Source organism: Archocentrus centrarchus, chromosome 5, assembly GCF_007364275.1.
Source record: "Archocentrus centrarchus isolate MPI-CPG fArcCen1 chromosome 5, fArcCen1, whole genome shotgun sequence".
Lineage (NCBI taxonomy): Eukaryota > Metazoa > Chordata > Actinopteri > Cichliformes > Cichlidae > Archocentrus > Archocentrus centrarchus.
In genome coordinates this window covers 28042997-28067701 of record NC_044350.1, presented here as the reverse complement: position 1 = coordinate 28067701, position 24705 = coordinate 28042997, and the positions used below count along the sequence as shown (strand labels likewise).

Here is a 24705-nt window from a genome sequence, read left to right as displayed (position 1 = left end):
AGCTTTAGATTAGATTTAGTGTTTCCAAGTGACTCAAATGTGTGCTTACAATGTGGCAAATGTTGGTGCCATTTAGCTCATGCAGTCCCTGGAGAGCAGTGGTCTTTTCTATGGATGCTGGAGGTCTTGGGAGCCTCCTTACTCCTTCATACTGCATTGCAGCAGCCACAGGTTTCCAACACACACACACACACACACACACACACACACACACACACACACACACACACACACACACACACACACACACACACACACACACACACACACACACACTGTATGAACAAAGGGTCCAAATTTCACCATGGAGCTCTTCAAAACCTTGCCCTGCCTATTACAAGCTCAATAATAACCAGCATAATGTAATAAGATGAAACAGATGAGTGCTGCATATCGTGTTCATTCTTGGATTTTCTGCTGCATTAATACAGATTTTCTGCTTCTAGATATGATGATGCAAAACTCTCCTGTGTAAATCCTCATTAGCAAATTCTCTCATGCAAAATCATCAAGACTCTTAGACCAAGAACCTTGCAATAAAATGTCATCCTATACATTCTGGCAATTTTCTACTGTTTCTTTTCATTTCCTCGGGGTATCTAGCAGTCCAACAACTTTACTGCTAAAGACATTTTTTTTTTTCCCAATGCATCTTCAGTGAGACTCAATTTCTTTGACCCTCTGGGAGATGAGTCATTTCAGCATTGCTGCTCAGGAACTGAGCTGCCCTGCAAAAGAGGCAGGTTACACATACAAATATGGGACCGGGAATGTGGACACAATAAATAAGTGGCTGAGATACACAGATATAAAGCAATATAACCCCCTTTGTCCTTAGTGTCCCCTGGAGCTAACAGTACATCCGAGACAGAGACAGAGGGAAATAGAGATGAAGAAAGGGAAGACAGAGCACTGTACAAAGAGAGGGAGGAGAAGAAAAAGGGAGGGAAGGAGAGAGTCGTGCTCATCAGATTGAGGCCCAGCAGGAAGAGGGCAGATGCTGGAAAAGAGCCAGACAACAGGAGAGAGACAAGGACACTGGCCCACTGCGGTATACTGCCAAGCTGCATCTCACTTAGCCAGATACCATCGCAGGAATCTGCAAATACACCCACTTCACAAGCTCATTTCTCAAAACTTACATGCTTGTAGATTACCTGTAGACATTTTTAACACAACAAAGCTTGTATACTGCATGAGATATGTTGCTGTCATGCAAGTCCAAAGTTATTTCGGCAAAATGTGCAGTATTTTACTGAAATAAGTACACAACTATAGTAACAGCAGCAGTAAACTGACCAAAACATTTGGCTCCATTCACTTCTGTCAGCCACCCCGACGGTGAAACGAAGGTCTAAGCATCAGTGGGTGAGTGAGTCATTGTCACTGTTGCAGGATAGCCTGATGCTGCACTGTACAATGCTTCTGTATGAGTGAGTGAAATTTAAGTCAAGGTAAGTGCTTGTCTCAGGAACAGCTGGTTATATTACAGCAAGGTCATAGAAGAAATAAGATACTCTATGTAAAGACTTAAGAGGGTAAAAATAAAACTGTACATCAGTGACTATAAGTTTTTCACAAGCACAGCATGGCTCTTTTAATGGAAGTGGTAACTTTAAGAGCCACTCTTGAATATTTTACCAAATCAAGGTTCTGCTTCTTTTTTAAATGGTGAAATGGTGAGTGAAAAAAATTGCTATAAAAAAAAAAGTCTGGCTTACAATGTTTGACAAACAGTGCAGCACAGGTGAACGTTATGAGATGTGTGCGATTTACAGTGACAGCTACCGTGTCACTGATGATGCAATGCCCTGGTTTTTGTTTGCAAGTGAACCAAAACATGTGCCTCAGCCTTGAGCAGCAGTCTGGCCTGCAGTCGACAGAGCTGCCGAGGGACGCAGCAGCCGCTCTGACTCACACGACACCTGAGGGCTGAGCCAGGGCTGCAGAGTTTCCAGGGTCACAGGGTCTCAGACTTATAACCTCAGTCATACCTGACTATTCTTTCTTGATATAATTCATCACAGATATGTTGAAATAAACACAATCCTAGAAACAGTACTCACACCAGAAGAAATTGTCCCAAGTCAGCATTGTCACTGTAGCTGGGCGAATCTTTTGCACAGCCTCCTACGGTTGCCACAGAAACCATTTCTAGGGGCAGCAGTGGGAGGATTTGGACTGTGACATCACTACAGCATTTGGTGCCAACAAGATATTTCAGTGAAAGTTACAGCATGATGACAAAGCACTTTGTATCTCCTTGCAGTGAGGTGCATTAGTTAAATATACATGTGTTCAGAAAAAGTGTACAGCCTGAACTTTAGTCTTTCTTGTTTCACACTTCCACACCTGGTACATGTTTTCCAGCATATGGTGCAGTACCCTATAATACACTATGGTGCTTTTACTCCTAGCTTTATGTATGGCCTGTGGGGGGGGGGCTCTGATCTGCTTTCTAGGCTTTTCTTTGTCTCACTGAAAGCCCTGAACACTGAGCCTTGATGCAGAAGAGTGAACTTTATGAATAGCCCCCTGAGTGCCATTACATGTTCTCAAAAGAGCAGATGGATGAATGGCACCCAGAGAAATAATGGCAATATGTCTCATAGTTTCTATTTTTGGCAACACTGAGTTACAGTTTTAGGGCAAATATCGTACTACATAAAAATATAATCAGAGCAGGAAGAAAAATGTCCAGTGCTGTTAGTAACCCTACCGGACACAGCCGTTTGTCATTGCGTGCTTCAGTAAAGTTCAAGGATGACATGAGGCACCTCTCCTGGCAGACACTCCCCATGTTGGCATGCTGGGTATCATCAGAGGTAGCACGCTGCTGTGAGGCATGGCTCCTCTCATGTGGAGAATGTTGGCATGATGAGGACAGTAAAGAGATGAGAGAAAAGGGGAAGCCCAGGGTCTCCTCCAGCTCCCCCACCCTGACTGAACACAATCCTGGATTTGCATCCTTGCATCAGCCTGGAGCAGCGGTGTCAGAGACGACCAGCTGTGAAGCTGACTGTGATTTTGTGTTTGTGTACCAGGCATGTGTATGCACCTTCCACTGCCCAGCACTTTCTGCTTTCTAATGACCAAGATCCCACAACCGAGCGCCCCGAGGCATACCAGCTCTCGCTGTCATACTGCTGGGCAGTGCTCTGGCAAGCCCATTCACATGCACACCCAGAGAAGCACACGGACATTCATGGAGGAACAGTGGCACAACTTGGCATGTCACATTTAAACTATCAGACACACATCAAAGGCATAAGTGTAAAATAGGGCTGTGGAATTAATGGGATTTTAATTTTAGTCACAACTTTGATTTCCAGTGATTAGAAAAACAAGATGAAACAATATTGGACATTATTTTGTTTTCTCAGCACAACTCTTTAGTTCTCAAAGTCACTCCATTCAAGACTGGCATCTTTGGCTCCATTTACATTTTAGTGAAAATTATACTTAGGGTAGAAATAAATTCACTTTTAAAAGGACCTTTTTTATTATTATTATTATTAAGTTCAGTAAATTTACTAGACTATGTGTAGTTGTGTTAAATACTCACTGTCTCATGAGATTTTATGACTTTTTTCCCCATAATTGAGCAGCCTTACTGTGAATCCCGCTTTAGATCTCATAGTCTTAATTCGATGCTGACCGTAATAAATCATTTTAACATCTATCCTGACAGCCAAGTCTCATAATTATGTAAGTGCAGTTGGGTCTTTATACAAACCTCTCTTTCATTTAACAAAAGAAGCTTATGTTTTCAGCTGTTTAATGATGTCTACAACAGCTCATCTCAAGCAAAAAGTCTAAAAAACAAAAGCCATCTCATCTCAAATGAACAAGATTATAAATATGACCTGACAGTTAACTTTTTTTGCCTCAATATGCAAACACAATGCTGAAAGCAGAGACAAGTCAACGTGAGGATAACTACAGAGTTGAGTGAAAATTATTTTGGATTCATAGTTGTCAGCAACCTCTTTTGAGTTACCTGTAGTGTTTTGGTTTGTGATAAATAAATATCCTGCAACAAGTATTAAAAGGTCCTGAATTTTAAATAAATAAAGAATAGAATGTTATTCCTTAGGCATTTAGGTTGTTATATTGTTATATTCTTAGGTCTTCTTGGATCTAATGCAGAAATGGATGACACAGTTAGTTTATCAATTTAAAGAAAAACAACACTGATCTCCTTAGTAAGTTCACCTCTGATGCTGTCCTTACCTCTCTGAAAACCCAAAACTTAAGTAGAAGACATGCTGAGCCGCATATATCTCTTGCTAGCACAGCTGTCGAGTTTTGTAGAAAATGATTAACTGTGCTGGGTAAATTGCAGGCACCATTTCATTTTCCCCTGGTTAAAAATACTTTGAAGACAGGGTTAGACAGACAGTACAAAACCACTCAGCAGTTCTGAGGCAATGCACCTGGAGCTGCGGGACACATGGTATCTTGTCTGCAGGATTGAGAAAAACAGAAAACTCAGCAAAGAAGTGGTTCATGGTTAAACCAAACTGCTTCACTTCAAAGTATATTCATCTTAAAGGTGACTTTAATTCATCTTTAGCTTTCTATACCAACTCAAATGTTATGTTCACCTTTTTTTAAATGTTTGCTTTCTGTGTGTGTTTGAAATCTCTACCGACAGATTTGAAGAAAAATGACCTTTTTGTAAAAATGGATCAAATGTTACAAAAAGCAGGGAGTTTAAGTCAATTCTAAGGTGTTGACAACACAATTACATCTTATCATTAAAAAGAAATGCTTAACCTGCACACAACCAAGTGATTTCAAAACAAATTTGTAGATTTCTTTATAATACTGAAGGAAGTCAAGCAAAAATATGTCAGTCTCATGATACAATCACAGCAAGCTTTCTGCAAGGCAACACACAAAGCTACCATTGCATCCCTTTGCTTACTCTTGGTTAATGTTTCATCATTTTGTTTATTTGTTTCAGTGCTACACTGGCACCATAGAACGTTTCACGTGATGCTTCAAATTGGGGTTTTGGTCTGTAGCATACTAGCATACTGCAAAGCCAATTTCCAAGCCAAGTAACTGCAATGTCCTTTTCAGTGTTAAATGTAAGAAAGTTTTTTTTTCCCCTAGCTCTTTTTTTCTCTTGCAAACTGTAATTCTCTTCATCTCATGGGAAACATCAGAATTATAGGTCATACTAGACGCCTCTAACTGGATTTTTACATTAGTTTTCTGACCTGCATGACAAATCCCAGATGGTTACATTTGCTGGTTCCAGGACAAAGCATTGTTTATCCCTCGGCTGTTAATGTGTAACAATTTTTAAAACAAACAAACAAACAAAAAAACAATAATAATTGCTAGATTGATTATTTCTTCTTCACCAAACACAATTTTCTTTTTTCATGGTCTGAATGAAACCTAGGGATGAACACACAAACTAAGTCTAAGTAAGTGGTTTCCCTTCATGTTGCCAGAAAAAAGGCTTGCACATATCACAAAGGCAAAAAGATCCTTGAATGAGCATAAATTATTGCTCTTGCCATTGAGTCTGCTTTTATGAGGCCTGTAATTTTCAATTTCTGGTGACACTACTATGTGAATATAGTGCTGAGGTCTTTGTGGTGACATTATGCTGGACAACATTAAACTTAGAAGTGTATTCTAAGGAAAAACAGAAGCAACACCCCTGTAATCAGTCATAAACATATAAATGGATATTAATGTTTCCAATAATTATAGCAAAAAAAAAAAAAGTAAACTTCTCAAAATAACAACTCGGCCTTTTAGTATCCAGACATGTGCAGTCTGAGGTACCTAATAAAGTGGCGACTTAGTGATCATTTCTTATCTCATTAACAGACAAAAATTGTCTCATATATTTAACCAACAGTGATAATGAAGTTACTTATGTTTGGGATCTGTTCTGCATCTGAGATCAAACTCTCTGCAGACTTCCACTGACAACCTTCAAAAAATCTCCAGTAAGAAAAAACAATCATTTAAGATTTTGAAGAGTAGTGATGCTACAACCAAAACTAGTCACAGATGCAGAACATTTGAAAATCAGAGCTTTTTTTTCCAGTTTTTTCAAGTCGTTAAAGAAGCTGTGAGATGATCTTACTTAGGCACCGTTATATATATTCACCCCTCAAAACTTTTTACTCTCAAGTTCAATATTTAACAGTAACAATCGGACTGACCCACTAGAGGGCAGTACTGAGCTATCTTCATGGCTATTAAGTCTGTTGGTTCAACACTACGCCTCATTTTGAGATCAAGCATGACTCTAACCACTGTTCAAAGGCATTACAAACAAGTGAACTACTTAAAGATACAAGAAGCAGTTCATGAAAAATAATGATGCCTACTTTGATGTTACAGTAAATGATACCAAGGGAACCCCAGAGGCTCCAAAAAAAGTAATTAGATCTGGAATTATTGTGAAATTCATTGTTTAGTCAATCTACATACTTTTCAGACCATTTTTAAAGTCACAAGCAGGTTTGAACTTCAAATGTTAAGGTGTCCTTTTTTTGGTGCCACGTTTGAGTTATTACATTATTCTAAATATTAAATCACACAGAAAAATCCTCATCCCTAATCAGAAAGTTAATCTATATGAAAACAACTCAGCTGTAAAATGAACAGAAGCAAACTCATAATTGAACATTTATTAAAGTTCTCATGTCTGATGCAAGCAAGCATGAGATATATTGATATATTAGAGAAAGACTGCTTTGAGTTTTACTGTCTGTTTGTGCCACTTTGAAGCTCATATCCACAAGTCTGCAGGTGGGGGATGAAAGGCAGCTGAAAGGCAGTTGGCATGCCAACTCAAATAATGGAGTTTTCAGTAAAGCACTGATACTGCAGCTTTTCATTATCTTCATGTAATCCGAGGCCTAGGGGCTTAACTTTCCTCAAATAATCGCGCTCCTTGATTGACGCTGCCTTAATTATCTTTCAGGAATCTGATAAATCATTAAACACAACATATTACTTATCCAAAATAATACGCACCATTTTCCCCTCCAAGGACAAGAAGGCAAAACAACAGTTTGTGAAGATGCAACACAATGCCACGGAAGCATGAGAGGGGGTTACCCAGGAAACCACCGTCGTCATGGAGACTGCATCACAAGGCGGTTCAACAAGCAGAACGCGGGGACGCGCGGCGCGTTCTCCCTCCTTTTATCCACGCTGTTTTCACTCTGTCCTCACTGCGCACACGACCTCGATCACACAATTATTCACAGTTTTATTTTTTTCATGTTCCTCCTGCTTGCTTTGGACAAAGTTTGCCACCACACAGCATATTTATTCTAAAAAATATACTAGTGACAGTATGAGCCGGGGTCAGTTAATTTGAGTTTTATTCAATATAGGCTATATAGGCAGTTCTGAATAAAAATACAACTGTACGAAAAGCTCAACTTAGAATTTATGATAAGCGTTTCCATCAACACCACTCTGCGTTTTTATTACCTGAATAATAATCTGAACACCATGTGGACAGCTTATGATATCAAATATAACCTAAGCAGGCATTTGGCTATATAAATTACCAGTCTATTGATTTCCACGAAGCACAAGACGTCGTTTTTGGACTGGTGGGTAGATTGAGTAGAAGACTATATGCTACACGTGTATCCCAGTCATGAACACCAACAACGTTTGCATTATAACATCAAGATATGTAGGCATCGTGTGGCACTATACACTGAAAAAATATCTGTTTTAACAAGCTTTTTAAATGGTTCCTTCTGAATTGAAATAAACGTTTCTCAGTGCAACTGATCTTTTGGTCATATTAATACTTGTTGACCGCGGAGAAACACTCAAAACAGGTACAATTACACTGAAGTATTTTCGTATTTTTTCCCCATTTGCTTAGGCGTAAACAAAATATGCCTTGTTAAAACAGAGATTTGCAGCTTTCATCCACAGATATGGACTGACACGTTACGATTGGCTATATAAAAATATTATAGGTACTATTTCTTCATGCTTCATAAATGATCCATTGCGGGGTTCATTTACACGTCTGTGAAGATCTTTTTGATGTTCACGCAGTTCTGGTTGTTTTCGGTGGTGAAGTTGGACTGTTTGAACGTACTGTTGATGCCCTCCTCTATCACCATGTACTCTGACTTGCTGAGAGACGAGGAGCTGCACGACCTCCTCAGCTCCTCTGAGGGGAGGTGCTCACAGCTACCTACAGTGTGATACTGTGGGTACTCCTCTCCATCAGTCTCTCTGTGGTAAAAGTAGTTGAAATTGGACACAATCACTGGCACGGGTAAGGCAATGGTCAGCACGCCTGCTATTGCGCACAGAGAGCCCACTATTTTACCACCAATAGTGACCGGATGCATATCACCATAACCAACTGTGGTCATGGTGACAACTGCCCACCAAAAGGCATCTGGGATACTGGAGAAACTGGAAGTGGGGTCGTCTGCTTCTGCAAAGTAAACAGCACTGGAGAAGAGAATAACTCCGATGAAAAGGAAAAATATGAGCAAGCCGAGCTCCCTCATGCTGGCCTTGAGGGTCTGTCCCAAAATCTGAAGTCCTTTTGAGTGTCGTGAGAGCTTAAAAATACGAAAGACCCTCACCAGTCTGATCACCCTCAGGATGGCGAGGGACATCGCCTGCTGACCGCCGTTGGTTTGCCTCTCGGCCAGCTCTGTCCCCAGAGTGATAAAATAGGGGATTATGGCGACGATATCAATGATATTCATTATGTTTTTGGAGAAGGTAGTTTTGCTGGGGCAGGCAAAAAACCTGACCAGCAGCTCAAAAGAGAACCATATAATGCACAACGTTTCTATGACAAAGAAGGGATCTGTGAACGGGTTTGACGTGTAGGGAGCAGTGCCATTAACTGTGGGTGCCACTGTGGCTTGGTCTCTGTCGTCCCGAAATTCCGGCAGAGTCTCCATACAGAAAATAACAATTGAAATTAAAATAACAAGCACTGAAACGATGGCTATCCCCCTTGCTGGCCCAGAGCTTTCGGGATACTCAAACAATAGCCAAACCTGCTTTTGAAAATCATTTTTGGGGAGGACACGCTCCTCTTCTTTTATAAACCCTTCATCCTCGCGGAATTTCTCCATGGCTTCCTCACCGAGTTGGTAAAACCTGATCTCCTCTGAGAAAATATCAATGGGGACGTTAACAGGTCTCCGTATGCGCCCTCCTGATTGGTAGTAGTAGAGGATGGCATCAAAGCTTGGTCTGTTCCTGTCGAAGAAGTATTCGTTCCTCAGTGGGTCAAAGTAGCGCATCCTTTTCCTGGGGTCCCCGAGCAGCGTGTCTGGGAACTGGCTGAAAGTTTTCAGTTGCGTCTCGAAGCGTAAACCCGAAATGTTGATGACCACCCTCTCGCAGCATCCCTGACGGCTGCGCTCGTATCGGTCCACCGACAGGTGAGGCGCTGAGAGGACGGTGGACTCTTCCAGCATATTTTCTACCGTCATGACGCCCTTCTCGTCCACGGCATAACCCCGGTTGTCAGACTCGTCGCTGCCCCTGTGTCCCTCTGACGAGGGCGGAAGGATCACGCTGGAGGTCTGGTCATCCATACAGGTGGTTTTCGGTCTGTAGGAGCAGAGTGCGCCACGCCACTCCCAGCCAAAGCTTACAGCTTTGGAGAGCTGAGGCCGACGCCACTTACATCTCCTCTAACCATCACCTATCTCTGCCTATCCAAACGTTGAAGCGCTGCACTCCCTTCTGGCTTTTTTTTTTTTTTCTTCTTTCAAACACGTCGACACCCGCCCACGGCGTGCATATGTCTGACATACGTCCACCACCCGCCCAATCGGAAATTAACTTGACACTTAATGTCGAGGACCCACCCTTGTGTGGCGAGCTGAAAACACTTGATGAAAACAAATCCACACCTGTTAGATCCAAGTTTTATTCTTACGCTGTGAGCTTGTGCGAACTCGTTATCATCTTTATCACGTGGGAATGACAACAGATCAGGACTGCTGTCAGCTTTCTTTAGCAATAATCACAAAAAAGGCATTGAATCCAAAATATATGCGATTCACCTTAAACACAAATGAAAAGGAAAAAAGAAAGAAAGAAAGAAAATCACAGAGGGAAGCAGTGTCTTTTTTTATGATCTACAATCAAATCTTGGCCACGTTTTTTTCTAACTCAAAAAAAAAAAAGGAAAAAAACAAAAACAAAACAAGTGATGTTAGTTACAAAAATTGATATGGGATAATAAGGATTTTTATAATCAACTAAAAAAAGAGGGCCGAACCGTGGTAACAAGATATGTACTGTCTACAAGCAGCGCACAAAATGACATGCTTATATTTCTGTTATGTTATATTTCTTGTTGAGGGGGTGTTGCTCTCCATGGTGCTGAAAACAAGCGTGCCGTAGTTGGTAAATCAATGCGCGCGCTCTTCAGCAGCACTCAGCTGAGTTTATTACGTGCTCAGTTTGTGTGTATTCGTTAATAGATGCTTGCCTGGATGTCGCCAACATAGGCTCCGGGATCAGTCACCTCATTTCCACTCGGAAACACACACACATGCACGCACGCACGCACGCACGCAGAGACTTTGCCGCCATGTGTTGATAGAATCGCCTCAAAGAAGAGTCTGAGCGTCAGTCTTTGTTACAGCTGCGATTAATGACGAAAATGCAAAATCAGTGTTGTTTCTAATTTATACTGACAGGCTTCATCAAAGGAGCCTGTCACCGTCTGTGGTTTGGAACGGCAAGCGGGGTTAATCAGTTCAAATGGGATTCAAGGCTAATGCACAATGTGCCCTTTTGTTGTTTATATCGTGCCAGTCTAGGTTTAATTGAACACCAAACACCAAAGGAAAAGCTTCTCTTCTCCCCAAATACGGCAACATCTAGTACCCAACTATCAACTTATTTAGAAAATCCTCTTAAAGCGGATGACACTGATCCAAAAAACCTACTGACCTGTGCTGTGGGGGTGTATTCCAGGCCACAGGAGGCCTCTTACTGTAAAGAACACAATATAAAAAAAGACCAGTGGGCAAGTTTATTGGCTTGTGTTTACAGATTTCAAGACAAGGAAAAAGCGACATTAATTTATTTTCTTCATTAGCTGTTTAAGAACCACAGCACTATTTATTGTGGCACTGTCTTCTATAAGGACTTGTAAGGCCTACTATCCAAAGGAAATCTTAATTTGCCATCATAAAACTGTAAAAGCATTCATTTAACTGTTCAAATATGCATTCTGTGTAACACTTAAGAAGAAGAAGAAGAAGAAGAAACAGCCTTTATTGTCCCACAGAGGGGAAATTTGGGTGTAACAGCAGCCGCAGTTATTATAAATATAAATAAAGATATAATAATTCACACTATTAAGAAAATAATATATATAAAATCAACAAACAATATTAACCTTAATACTACTAATAATAACACTATATACAATGTACATGATGTGCCTGTGTGTTGAACACTTCTCATCAAACAGATTTTTCTGTCCCAAACATAAAAAAAGGTTCAATAAGAATGATACTGTCCAACCCTGTTTGTAATGCTACCTCTTTCTCAGGTTGTGTCAGATCACCAACTCCTCAGGCACAACAGACGTGAAACTAGCAGCCTTGTTTCTGAATAAAGGGAAATATACATAAGCTAAGAAATAAATTACACCAAAGTGCAAAATATCCGGAAGGTATAAAGTGATTTTGCCCAAAAACTGTGGAAGCAGAATATAACAAGAGAAAGTCATTAATGTTGGTGGACGCACACATTTTATTTGTTCTTAAAATGCACACTGTGATGTCCAAATTAACAATTAAAAAACAAAACAAAACTGAGTGACTTAACTTATTGACACTTGGCTGGCATGTTTGTAAGGTTGCAAATAGCTTTAAAGTTACTAACATTTATTGTGAAAAATGGTAAAGTGACTCACTGTGACAGCACTGCTACTAAAGCAGATAGATATTTCAGATTGTAGATATTTAATAAAGGTGAATGCAAATCTGCAAACACCCAGCCCTGATTTTCAATTTAGAGAAAAAAAAACCCACAATAAAGCTAAAAGTCGATTTTCCATGGCCATGTTTACATATTGAAATATTGATTTCATTCAGAATGAAAACAATGTGTGTATGAAACCACTGCCACTGTGGTCCGCATTAGATAGGTGAAAGAGCTGACAAGGCCTCAAATAAAAATGTCTAATAACATTAAGTAGAGAAGATGTCCATCTAAAGTGATGCCATTTTAGTGACAGGACCCCTAACCTGATCTAGAATTTGCATTAGCACTGGTTCCAGCTTCTCAAATCTGAGGATTAGTATCTTTGAATTTTGGACAATTAGTTGGATAATACTGGAAATATCAAAACACCACTTGGCATGTGGCATAAATTAACAGCCTAAATGTTTAATCAATGCATCAAGAAAATATTCAGCAAATTAATATGCCGAGAATATAATCACATGCTTGCAGCTGCATCCACACATTTTTTTAGGAGGAGAAACTTTGAAGTAATTAAAATGTATTTTAAGTTTGGAGCATACAGTAAATATATATTTCCCCACTCACCCTGTGAGTGGATTTTATCCTCCAAATTCAGGTCCTCTGCCAGAGGCCTGGGAGCTTGAGGGTTGAGGGCACAGTATCTTAGCTGTTCCTAGGACTGCACTCTTCTGGACAGAGATCTCGAATGTTGTTCCCGGAATCTGCTGGAGTCACTCTTCCAGTTTGGGGGTCACTGCCCTGAGAGTTGCGATTACCACAGGGACCACTGTTACCTTCACTTTCCACAGCCTCTCTAGCTCTTCTCTGAGCCCTTGGTATTTATCAAGCTTCTCATGTTCTTTCTTCTTGATGTTGCCATCACTTGGTATCGCAACATCTATCACTATCTGCTTGTCCACCACTACTAGGAGCGACAGGTTTTGCCGCATGTTCTCCTTGAATTGCTGTCTGTTTGAGTGGTGTCCAAAAAATGATGTGGGCTTCATAGATAACCGGGAAGGTTTCTGGGGAAAACCTGGTCTTGTTGGGAGAGACAGCATCCATCCCACTTTGGATGGAGCAGCTCTCATTTCTAGAAGTTTGGCCGAATTTATTAACCCCCCCAAAACGTGACTGCCCAGGGTTGATACCAGGAAGCAGAGTTGCAGTCTTACACACCTCTCTGCAGCTTCTCTCCTCCTGCCATCTCCCCAAAACCCATCCCCATAGAAATGGTGTCTGCTCCCAGACCACCAGAAATCAAACCAAAAATCAGCAAAAAAAAAAATTTAAGCATAAAAAATTCTAAAAGAAAAAATAATATCGCATCCTCAACTGCACCAAAGAGTAAAACAGTTAAATGTGGATTATTAAACATTAGGCCTTTCTCTTCTAAGTCCCTGTTAATAAACGATTTGATAATTGATCAACATATTGATTTATTATGCCTTACAGAAACCTGGTTACAGCAGGATGAATATGTTAGTTTAAATGAATCAACACCCCCGAGTCACACTAACTGTCAGAATGCTCGAAGCACAAGTCGAGGAGAAGGATTAGCTGCAATCTTCTATTCCAGCTTATTAATTAATCAAAGACCCAGACAGAGTTTTAATTCATTTGAAAACCTGACTCTTAGCCTTGTCCCCTTGCATTGGAAAATTCTAAAACCTGTTTTATTTACCGTTATCTATTGTCATCTGACATAACACTCCATCACCCTCTTTTCTGGTCAAATAGCCCTTACATATGCTGGAGGTGTGTTTGGGATCATTGTGCTGTTGAAAGACAAATGATGGCACCACTAAGTGTAAACCAGATGGGATGTCATGTTGCTGCAGAATGCTGTGGTAGCCATGCTGGTTAAGTGTGCCCTGGATTTTGAATAACTCGCCAACAGTGTCACCAGCAAAGCACCCCCATACTATCACACGTCCTCCTCCATACTTCACGGTGGGAACTACTCATGTAGGAACCATCCGCTCACCTTTTCTCTGTCTTACAAAGACATGGCATTTGGAACCAAAAATCTCAAATTTGGACTCATCAGACCAAAGGATAGATTTCCACTGGTCTAATATTCATTCCTTGTCTTCCTTGGCCCAAGCCATTCTCTTCTTCTTCTTGTTCTTCCTTAGAAGTTGCATCTTTGCAGCAATTTGACCACAACAGTTGATGTTGAGATGTGTGCGCTACTTGAACTCTGTGAAGCATTTAGGTGGATTCTTATATGGAGTGCTGTTAACTTGCAGTTTCTGAGGCTGGTAACTCTGATAAACCTATCCTGTGCAACAGAGGTAACTCTTGGTCTTCCTTTCCTGGGGTGGTCCTGATGAGAGCCAGTTTCATCATAATGTTTGATGGTCTTTGTGACGATACTTGAGGATACTTTCAAGTTCTTTTACGTTTTTGAACTGAGCTTCATTTCTTAAAGTAATGATCGGCTGTCATCAAAAAAAAAATAAAAGCATTGAATAAGGAGGTGTGTCCAAACTTTTGACTGGTACTGTATATGCAGGAATGCACCATGGGGTGAAACTACTTTTGGATTTATGTTGTTTAACTGAATTTTTAGAAGTCAGGCCATGTTTAAGTCATCTTAGTGTAATCGCAATTTACACCAATTCACTCCCACTTGACTGTTAATAACATGCACATAAATTTGATTTAAAAAAATTATCCTTTCCAGCAATATCATGCTGCTATTAAAAGGCTCCCAGTGGTTGCAAATCAGGACGCATGGGAAGTTTTGTCTGGGTTTTTGTCTCCATGGCAACAAAACATCAAGTGTTTTGTAAAGAGAAAAGGAGTTAAGTTGAAGAAGTTACATAATTTCCGGTCCGACTCGTGCAGAAGCGGGTGGCCCGAGAGATTTTTTTTGTTTTTTGTTTTTCACATTCCCACTGAGGAACGAACATATCAGAACTGAAAGGAACCAGTCTATTTGCATGTACTGCAAATATGCGTCTTTTGACTGCAAGGCCGCTTATTATATGCAAAAAAAACCTGTTCAGCATGAAAACACAGACGCAAAGCTCTAACCCTGGACAGGAGAAACACTTTACCTTCATAAGAAGATGCATAAAAACAGCCTTTGGCTGTTCATTCTCTGAGGGGAAAAAAAATACGTTAATGGCTGGAGCAGCAAAGTTAATGACGTAGTTGTTTATAGGTAGGGAAGGTGATTTCCTGATTACACTGTTTATGAAAGACAAAGAAAACTATATATAAACAACTTTAATTAATAAATACCCCTTGAGATGCCTTCATTGTAAAAGCCAAGTTGTTATATAATTTCTTAAATTTTCACAACACTGCAGGGGGTTTATTGTCTTTAACATAAGCCAAGAAATCCCTGTAGACCTCAACCTTGTTCTACACATGCTTATGTCTAATATCACATGCATTCATAAACGCTTAATAGCATTTCTATTCCACAAGGTCATTCGGTCCATTTTCCCAGCCCAATCTGTTGGCTGCCTGCTGAGAATAAAACAGACCTATTATGTATCCAAACCTCTGGAGCTGAAAGCCACTAAAGATAGCCTTTTATCAGTCTGGGAAGTTAGAAAATGACTTATTAACTCTGGTAGAAGTTGGAATTTTAAGTGACATTACAAATGATATTTTGTGTCTGGTCTGAAGGGGGATGAGGGCATTTAATATAATAATCCCTTCCCTAAGATCTTAACTGCATTTTTCATTCTTCAACACTGTCGACAGTGTCAGGGGAAAAGGGGGATGGTTTCCATCAGAAGTGACAGTGCTTGGACTGCTCTTTGAGTAATGAGGAGCAAGGCTTTTTTTTTCTGTTCGGTCTGGCTCACAGGCACACACTGATAGATCAATAGAGGCAGAGAGAGAGAGACCAGCATCTATCGATCAGTGGTGCATTGGCTGTTATCCCACATAGAGTCATCGAGCATTCACACTGTCCATTGCCACAGCCATCATAAGTCACTGTGAAGGTCAAGGTCATAAATAATGCAACAACATGTTTCTTGCGACAATTCTGAGCAGCCACAAAAGGGGTTAAATGAGGGTTGGAAAAGGTTGTGCCCCCATCAGTCCATATCATGTAAAGTACTGAGACCTAACAAATTCAAACCAATTAATTCATGTTGCCTTGAGGTGACTGTTGTGATTTGGTGCTATATAAATAAAACTGAATTGAACTGAATTGAATTCATGGCAGTTAAAACATCATAATCATAAAAATTACAAACCTGTTTACATAACATTAACTTATTTTATATTTCATATGTTACAAACTGATAAGTCAAAATATTATGCCCACCATGCCTATTTTCCTGTTTATGCTGCCATTATATCTTTCAGTATTCTCATCTGAACTGCTCCTTCGACCTAGCATAGTATAAAATGGACTAATGCCACGCAGTACAACAGCACATGAATGATCAGAATCAGAATCAGAATCAGAAGGTTTTTATTGCCATATGGGTGAACAGGTTCACAGCATTAGGAAATTGCTGCGGTACTTCGTGCTTACAGAAAAAAACAAATAAGTATAAAAACTATAAGACAATATACAAGTATACAAATTGCAAATATACAGAGATATTAGAGCTATAACTATAGCACAATATTACAAAATTACAAAATATACAGTGCAGAGACTAATTAAAAGATAGAAGAATGTAGACTATATTCCACTAATATGTACATCAGTGCAGTCAGACAGGTGCATAGACATAGGTGAATGATAGTGAAGAGTGAACATTGTTGCTAGAAAGAGCCACCATCTGTTGTTCCTGAGGTGGCCCATTAGCTCTCCTACAGGGGACACTCTGCCTTATGTGCTGAGCTACTGCCTTACTGCTCTCAATAAAAAAAAAAAAAAAAAAAAAAAACCCCACTGGCACTTTGTTGTTCAGTGTTTGTCCTCTGTCTCGGTGTGTTTTAAAGTGAATGTAAACAAGGATGAAGCATGTGATGACATCTCTTGGAGAGAGTATTGGGAGTCTCAGAATAAGAGGTGGTGATGCTGTCCTCACTCGTCCTCCCACTCTCATTATATCGTCTTTGAACATTAGGTCGAGCTGGTACATTTGGTGGCAACAAGGTTGCTCACCAGATTTCTAGCTGAGTTTGGGCAACTTCTCTTTAAAGACATCTTACTGTGCAAACTTGAGGGGAATAAGTTTGTTCCTCTTTTCCTGCGCATTTAAAGGTTCTGCCATCCTAATCCTCTTCACTAATTCACTGAATCTGACCAATGATGTTCACAGTTTGTATCGAGAGCCATTCACTATCCTTTTTGAGAACCTTGAAAATGAAAAATCTATTTGCCTCAGAGTCTCAACTTTCAGTTTTTGGATTGACATTATTACAAGGGTTCCCAACAACAGCTCAGAAATTCTTCTGGTTTTGAACTATTTCTCTGTTACCTCAGGTACTCAGGTACTCAGGTAGATTGAGCCAGTTTTAGTTAATCAGCTGTGCTACCTTGAGGCCAGTTCAGCAGGGTTTTGACCTCTTAGGGGTCAAAGATTTCTCTAATTCTAATGAGAAATGAAACCAACTAAGAAAGGAAATCTTTGAACTATGGTAATGATATAACCTATTTACAAATCTCTCCTTCTGTCACGTCTGTGCTTCGGCTGCTTATTTAGTTTATTGCTCACAGCAACAGAGCTTGCTTTTGAAGCCACTCACTTACCAATCCATAATAAAGTTTCCCAAATCATTCCCGTATCTCTTTTACCTTAGGTCCAACTTGATGGACAGTAGTTCATCCCAAACAGCACCTTCTGACATACTGCTTACGGTATCCTCTTTCCAGGCCTATGATGTCACCATCTACAAAGAAATCATTTCTAATTGAGCTTGATAATAAAATACATTCTTTCTCATTTTAGCTGATCAGCCTGGAGATGATTATGCTCCGAAGAAGTGAATCTTCTTATGATACTCTTTGCTCTGACTCTGTAGCTCAATTTTACCACCATTTTGCTCAGTTTTTGTCTTTGCTAGTATGGAACCTGTCACACAGGACTGTAAGATCAAACCTGCCCTAATCTTGTCTGTTTGTCAAAATTGATAAACCCCTGGTGTGGAATATAGTGTGCTCACCTTTGGTAGGCTTCTTGGTCAGTTCTTTTGAAGCTGCTTACCAGAAAAGACAGTGCCTCTGCAGAAATGTGTAATGCTGTGAATATCACTGAGACAGCTGCAAATACAGAAATTTCTGGAATTGAAATTTGAGTGAATGCTATCAATTCCTATATTTGCACTAAATATTTTTTTTTTTTACAACTTATCCTTATTGCCAAGATTAAGTGAACTCGGATGCTTTACTGTACACAGGGCTGCTTCTCTCACACTTCATTTAACTCATACTTATTATCGACTCAGTGCGTTGCTTTGATGACCTTGAGGTTCCTTTGATTTTCATGGCTTTTCAGTTGCTGATGTGCATCAGTGGTCGCCTCCATTTCAATTTCAGCTCTCTTTGGAGGTCTATGCTCTCTTAGCTGAAACACTTGGGGACTAAGGGATGATCTGAGCCATTGTTGAGTGCAGTGGCTCTGGAATCTGTGAATCTTTGTATGGACCTCGTGTTCTTACATCTATCATGTCATACAAGTCACTTTAGATAAGTCATGTTTTTTTTTAATGTCCCAGTGATCATTAACATTGATGTAATGGCTCTCTCCACCGATTAATTATGTCATGTCCTGGGCCGTTGGCCCAGCGTTTTGTGTTAATTTATTTCCTGAGTTTGTCCTCCCTGTATGTTTGTCATGTTCCCAGTGTTGTGACTTGTCTGCGTGTTCCTTGGTTTATCACTTCCTGTTTTATTTTGCCAATGTGATTTCCTTGTGCTTTGTGTTTAGCTTTGCTTCCCCTGTGTAATTAGTTTCATTTGCCTCACCTGTTGTTCCCTGCTGTTTCCTCTTGCCCTGATTACCCATTGTGTATTTAAGCCCTCAGTTTTCATTTGTTCTCTGTCGCGTCGTTGATGTTTTGTGCCCGCATGTTCCTGTGTTCCCTGTGCCTGCCCTTCGTCTCCCTGTGCCTCCCTTCCAAGGTTTTTGTATTTGTGTTTCCCCGTTGAAATAAATCCCCTTTTTAGTTATGTTTGCTTCTGGAGTCCTTCATGTGAGTCCTTCCTCGTCCGTTTCCTCCCCGGCCATGACAGAACGACGCGACCATTACAAAACCCCCTCCGGCTCCAATTTTTTCGACGGCACTCGTCTAGCGCTGGGGGGCCCGGCGTCTTTGAACAGTCCCCGTCATCGTCACTCACCTGCCTCCCCTTTCGCTGATCCCTCCCTTCCTCGGCAGCCGCGGAGGAGAGGGAGTTCCCGGCAGCAACGGCGGAAGGCACCCCGAGACCCGAGCGGTATAACGCCGCGGACCGCTTCACCACTTCACACCCAATCCTCCGTTTCCGTGAGTAACACTGGCTTCAACGCTACTATGCCTGCGGACAATTATTCCCGTCACCCCCCTGCCTTTCCCCTCCCTGAGGTGGCAAAGCAGACCATTATCTGTTGGGTGGATTCACTGGTTATGGACCTTCTGGCTGACCCATGTGAGCAGGAACAGCAACAGCTCACGGCCCAGCTGCAAGGGCTAGTCGATGATTACCCTTGGTTATTTGGCTCTCTGCATGGGTTAGTGCAGGATTTCTTAACCTCCACCCTTCACCTACAGCAGTCCCCAGTGTCAGCTCATTCTCAGTCCCCAGTGTCAGCGCATTCTCAGTGCCCGGTGTCAGCTGTGTCTCAGTCTCCCCAGTCAGCTGTGCCTCAGGCTGCTTCCACGCAGTCAGCTCCTCTCCCTAGCTCACAGTCAGTCTCCTCGCAGTCAGTCTCCTCGCAGTCAGTCTCCTCGCAGTCAGTCTCCTCGCAGTCAGCTCTAACGCCCTTAGCTCCTGCTCTCTCTAGCTCGCAGTCTGCTCTTTCTGTCTCCCGGCCTGCTTCCACGCGGCCAGTTTTGACGTACTCAGGCCCCTCTAGCCTTCAGTCGGTTTCCCTAATGTCTGTTCACCCTAGCACTCTGTCAGTTCCTCCAGTGTCAGTTCCTCCAGTGTCAGCTCCTCCTCAGTCGCAGTGTTCCCAGTCAGCTGTAGCTCCAGCTCCTCCTCAGTCGCAGTGTTCCCAGTCAGCTGTAGCTCCAGCTCCTCCTCAGTCGCAGTGTTCCCAGTCAGCTGTAGCTCCAGCTCCTCCTCAGTCGCAGTGTTCCCAGTCAGCTGTAGCTCCAGCTCCTCCTCAGTCGCAGTGTTCCCAGTCAGCTGTAGCTCCAGCTCCTCCTCAGTCGCAGTCTCAGACCCCTCAGTTAGCTCCAGCTCCCTCTGCTCACCCTGCTCCCGCTCCCTTGGCTCCAGCTCCCCCTGCACCCGTACCTGTTCCGCGGGTGGGGGCAGCCACGGACGGGCTGACCTCTGCACCCGTACCTGTTCCGCGGGTGGGGGCAGCCACGGACGGGCTGACCTCTGCACCCGTACCTGTTCCGCGGGTGGGGGCAGCCACGGACGGGCTGACCTCTGCACCCGTACCTGTTCCGCGGGTGGGGGCAGCCACGGACGGGCTGACCTCTGCACCCGTACCTGTTCCGCGGGTGGGGGCCGCCACGGACGGGCTGACCTCTGCACCCGTTCCTGTTCCGCGGGTGGGGGCAGCCACGGACGGGCTGACCTCTGCACCCGTTCCTGTTCCGCGGGTGGGGGCAACCAGGTCCAAGCCTTCGCATCGGTTTTCTGTGTTAGCTGCAGCAGCAGGGTCTCAGTCAGCTCTAGCTCCAGTCGCTCTCCCTCGCCTTCAGTCAGCTCTAGTAACTCTTCCTCGGTCCCCAGTGTCAGCTGTTTCAGTGCCCTCTCAGTCAGTTCCCTCAGCCCCTGTCTTAGTTCCTTCGGTTTTGGTCCCAGTTCCCTCAGCTCCTGCTCCTTCTGTAGCTCCAGTAGTGTCAGCTCCCTCTCAGGCCCCAGTGTCAGCGAGCTCTCGGTCTGTCTCCACGCAGCCAGATCTCCCTAGCTCTCGGTCTGTTTCCACGCAGCCAGATCTCCCTAGCTCTCAGTCTGTTTCCACGCAGCCAGATCTCCCTAGCTCACAGCCCGCTCTCTCTGGCTCCCGGCCTGCTTCCACGCAGCCAGTCGTCTCCCGGCCTGCTTCCACGCAGCCAGTCGTCTCCCTGCCTGCTTCCACGCAGCCAGTCGTCTCCCGGCCTGCTTCCACGCAGCCAGTCGTCTCCCGGCCTGCTTCCACGCAGCCAGTCGTCTCCCGGCCTGCTTCCACGCAGCCAGTCGTCTCCCGGCCTGCTTCCACGCAGCCAGTCGTCTCCCGGCCTGCTTCCACGCAGCCAGTCGTCTCCCGGCCTGCTTCCACGCAGCCAGTCGTCTCCCGGCCTGCTTCCACGCAGCCAGTCGTCTCCCGGCCTGCTTCCACGCAGCCAGTCGTCTCCCGGCCTGCTTCCACGCAGCCAGTCGTCTCCCGGCCTGCTTCCACGCAGCCAGTCGTCTCCCGGCCTGCTTCCACGCAGCCAGTCGTCTCCCGGCCTGCTTCCACGCAGCCAGTCGTCTCCCGGCCTGCTTCCACGCAGCCAGTCGTCTCCCGGCCTGCTTCCACGCAGTCCCCTACACCTCTGCTATTCCTCGAGCAGCCCCTGCTGCTCAATAAAGCAGCAGTGTGCCCTGTTCCGCGGTCCCAGCCTACGCATCCGGTGCCTCACTATGTAGGCCCCGTTCAGCCCATGGGCTCAGCTCACTCCAAGCCGATGGGGGTCTCGGCTCATTCCGAGCCGATGGGGGTCTCCGCTCAGTCCGAGCGCTCCGCGCCAGAGGGTCCCGCTCAGTCCGAGCCGATGGGGGTCTCCGCTCAGTCCGAGCGCTCCGCGCCAGAGGGTCCCGCTCAGTCCGAGCCGATGGGGGTCTCCGCTCAGTCCGAGCGCTCCGCGCACGAGGGTCCCGCTCAGTCCGAGCCGATGGGGGTCTCCGCTCAGTCCGAGCGCTCCACGTCACCCGAGGGTTCCCCACCAGAGCCCGGGGTCGCCCTTCTCCGCCGCCGCATGCCCCGCGGTCGGCCTCCAGTGTCTGCTCCCCGTCGCCGCCGCCGCACGCCCCGCGGTCGGCCTCCGGTGACCCCTCCTCGTCGCCGCCACCGCTGGGAGCGCGGTCGGCCTCCGGTGACTCCCCCTCGTCGTCGCCGCCGCCGCTGGGAGCGCGGTCGGCCTCCGGTGACTCCCCCTCGTCGTCGCCGCCGCCGCTGGGAGCGCGGTCGGCCTCCAGGGACTCCCCCTCGTCCTCGCCGCCGCCGCCGCTGGGAGCGCGGTCGGCCTCCAGTGATTCCTTCTCGTCCTCGTCGCCGCCGCCGCTGGGAGCGCGGTCGGCCTCCAGTGATTCCTTCTCGTCCTCGTCGCCGCCGCCGCTGGGAGCGCGGTCGGCCTCCCTCGTTGGGATTTTGCTTTGTGGCCCCTTGGCCTCTGCGGCCTCCTGAACTGTGTGTTTTTTGTTTTTGGATTTCCCACTGACTCCCCTGAACTGTGGACTGTTTTTTCCCCTGCTGTTTTTTGTTTTGTCTTAGCTCCTGGACTGTTCCTTGTTTCGGCCCCCTGTTTTGGACATTGGAGCTCTCCGGCCTTGTGCCGTCACGTTTTGTTTCATCCGGTTGTTTTTTTTTTTTTTTTTGCTTCTCGTCCCCGTGTTTTGTTCTTGTTTGGACTGTGTTGCCTCTGCTCTGCCTCATTTTGATGCCCCCTGTTGGACTGTCTCCGGCCTTGTGCCGTCACCTTTTGTTCTGGTCCTGTGTTTTTGTTTTCTTCCTGTCCGGGTTTGATTTGTTTTGTTCACGCCCTGTGATTTCTGTTTTGCTCCCTGTCTTTGTTTTTGTTTCGGGCCCTCCCTCCTGGTCCCCCGCCTCCCGCCCTTGTCTGGTTTTGTTTCTGGTTTTGGCCGTCGGGAGCCGGCCTTTGAGGGGGGGGTACTGTCATGTCCTGGGCCGTTGGCCCAGCGTTTTGTGTTAATTTATTTCCTGAGTTTGTCCTCCCTGTATATTTGTCATGTTCCCAGTGTTGTGACTTGTCTGCGTGTTCCTTGGTTTATCACTTCCTGTTTTATTTTGCCAATGTGATTTCCTTGTGCTTTGTGTTTAGCTTTGCTTCCCCTGTGTAATTAGTTTCATTTGCCTCACCTGTTGTTCCCTGCTGTTTCCTCTTGCCCTGATTACCCATTGTGTATTTAAGCCCTCAGTTTTCATTTGTTCTCTGTCGCGTCGTTGATGTTTTGTGCCCGCATGTTCCTGTGTTCCCTGTGCCTGCCCTTCGTCTCCCTGTGCCTCCCTTCCAAGGTTTTTGTATTTGTTTCCCCGTTGAAATAAATCCCCTTTTTAGTTATGTTTGCTTCTGGAGTCCTTCATGTGAGTCCTTCCTCGTCCGTTTCCTCCCCGGCCATGACAAATTATGATAATTTTTGTTCTGTTATTTCCAATAAAACTTGTTCATTATTATGATTATAACAAATGCATTTAAAGAAGGATTCAACTCACAAAACACATCAAATTACAGAAAACAGGTCTGTTAAAATACCATGAAAACTAGTCTTTTTTTCTTTTTTTAAATTTCAGACATGGAAAATGGATGTGGACTTCTTCTGTTGTTTAAGTCAGTCTTATGAGGGTCAGCAGCATCCATCCAATTTCTGCCTATCTGACTTAGGTTTGGTTCCAGGAGTGGAGCCTATCCCAGCTACTCTGGTCTATAAATGAGGTACACTGTGGCTAAGATGCAGGTCTACTACATGGCTAACAGACAGAAAACCACACACTCTCACAGCCAACCTACAGCTAATTTAGGATCCTCAATTAACCCAACATGTATGATTTTGGACTGTGGAAGGAAACTAGGATACAATAAATAAATAAACAGGTAAAGAAAGGCTCCAGCAGACCAGGAGGTTTGACCCTAGGACCTTCTTCCTGTGAGGTGATAGTGCTAACCACAGCACCATCCTAGGATCAGCAGTATTTGTAGAATATGGTAATGTAGAATAAGGCATTGGTAAGTGCTTAGTAATTGTGCCACTAGTACACATGTTAATAGGTAACTATGTCATGTTGAACATACTGTAGTTTCTAGGGGGCAGGGTTGTAACAGTGGAAACAAAAGTGGCAATGTAGGTCAAAATTCTTGCTTTGTGAGCGTTGATGCTAAGAATTTTGCATTTAACATGCTGTATGCTTCAGTAAGTCTGCCTCACCGGCAAGGAATTGTGCGCAGCTGCCATCTCAACAATGCATAAAACAAGCGTGACACATATGGTAGACAACAAGTGAACTCGGCATCACATTAATTCGTATGCCTTAATAATGTTTTTGCATTTTACAAACAAACACTCAATGCACAAACATTACCAGTACATGCTTATATCGTATATAACGTTGTTTGGATGTGCATTTACACATATGCGTGCAAACAAACACAGGCAGAGGCCAGACAACTCAGCCTCTCTGAAATAAAATTAAATGTTTGCACAGAAATACAAATCCCATAAGTGAACTGATGAATGACAAACCCTTGTGATTAGCATCATCTGACCTTTAACACAGACAGCACCAAATATGAATTTCTATCAGACTCCAAACTGTGACTGAAGGCAGAGTGGCAAGCAGCAGCCATGCTATCCAGAGGGATGTGACTTAATGTCATCCAAATATAAAAAATTACAGTGGCATTCATGAATGTGACACAATACATGTGTAGTTGCTA

General features: G+C 43.8%; 1 protein-coding gene across 2 annotated transcripts; it reads right to left on the bottom strand.

Annotated features, from left to right (window-relative positions):
* Positions 1–7456: 7456 nt before the first annotated feature.
* On the bottom strand, positions 7457–9650 carry LOC115780162 (potassium voltage-gated channel subfamily A member 3-like). Of its 2 annotated transcripts, XM_030729192.1 has the most exons (2): positions 9163–9650; positions 7457–8949 (listed from the first exon to the last, which is right to left on the bottom strand). In XM_030729192.1, exons 1-2 carry the CDS (start codon positions 9582–9584, stop codon positions 8031–8033), a joined length of 1341 nt encoding a protein of 446 aa, XP_030585052.1. In that variant the 5' UTR covers positions 9585–9650; the 3' UTR covers positions 7457–8030. The 2 variants fall into 2 exon arrangements, with proteins under 2 accessions (XP_030585052.1, XP_030585051.1); XM_030729191.1 differs by having other exon boundaries at positions 7462–9649.
* Positions 9651–24705: the final 15055 nt, after the last annotated feature.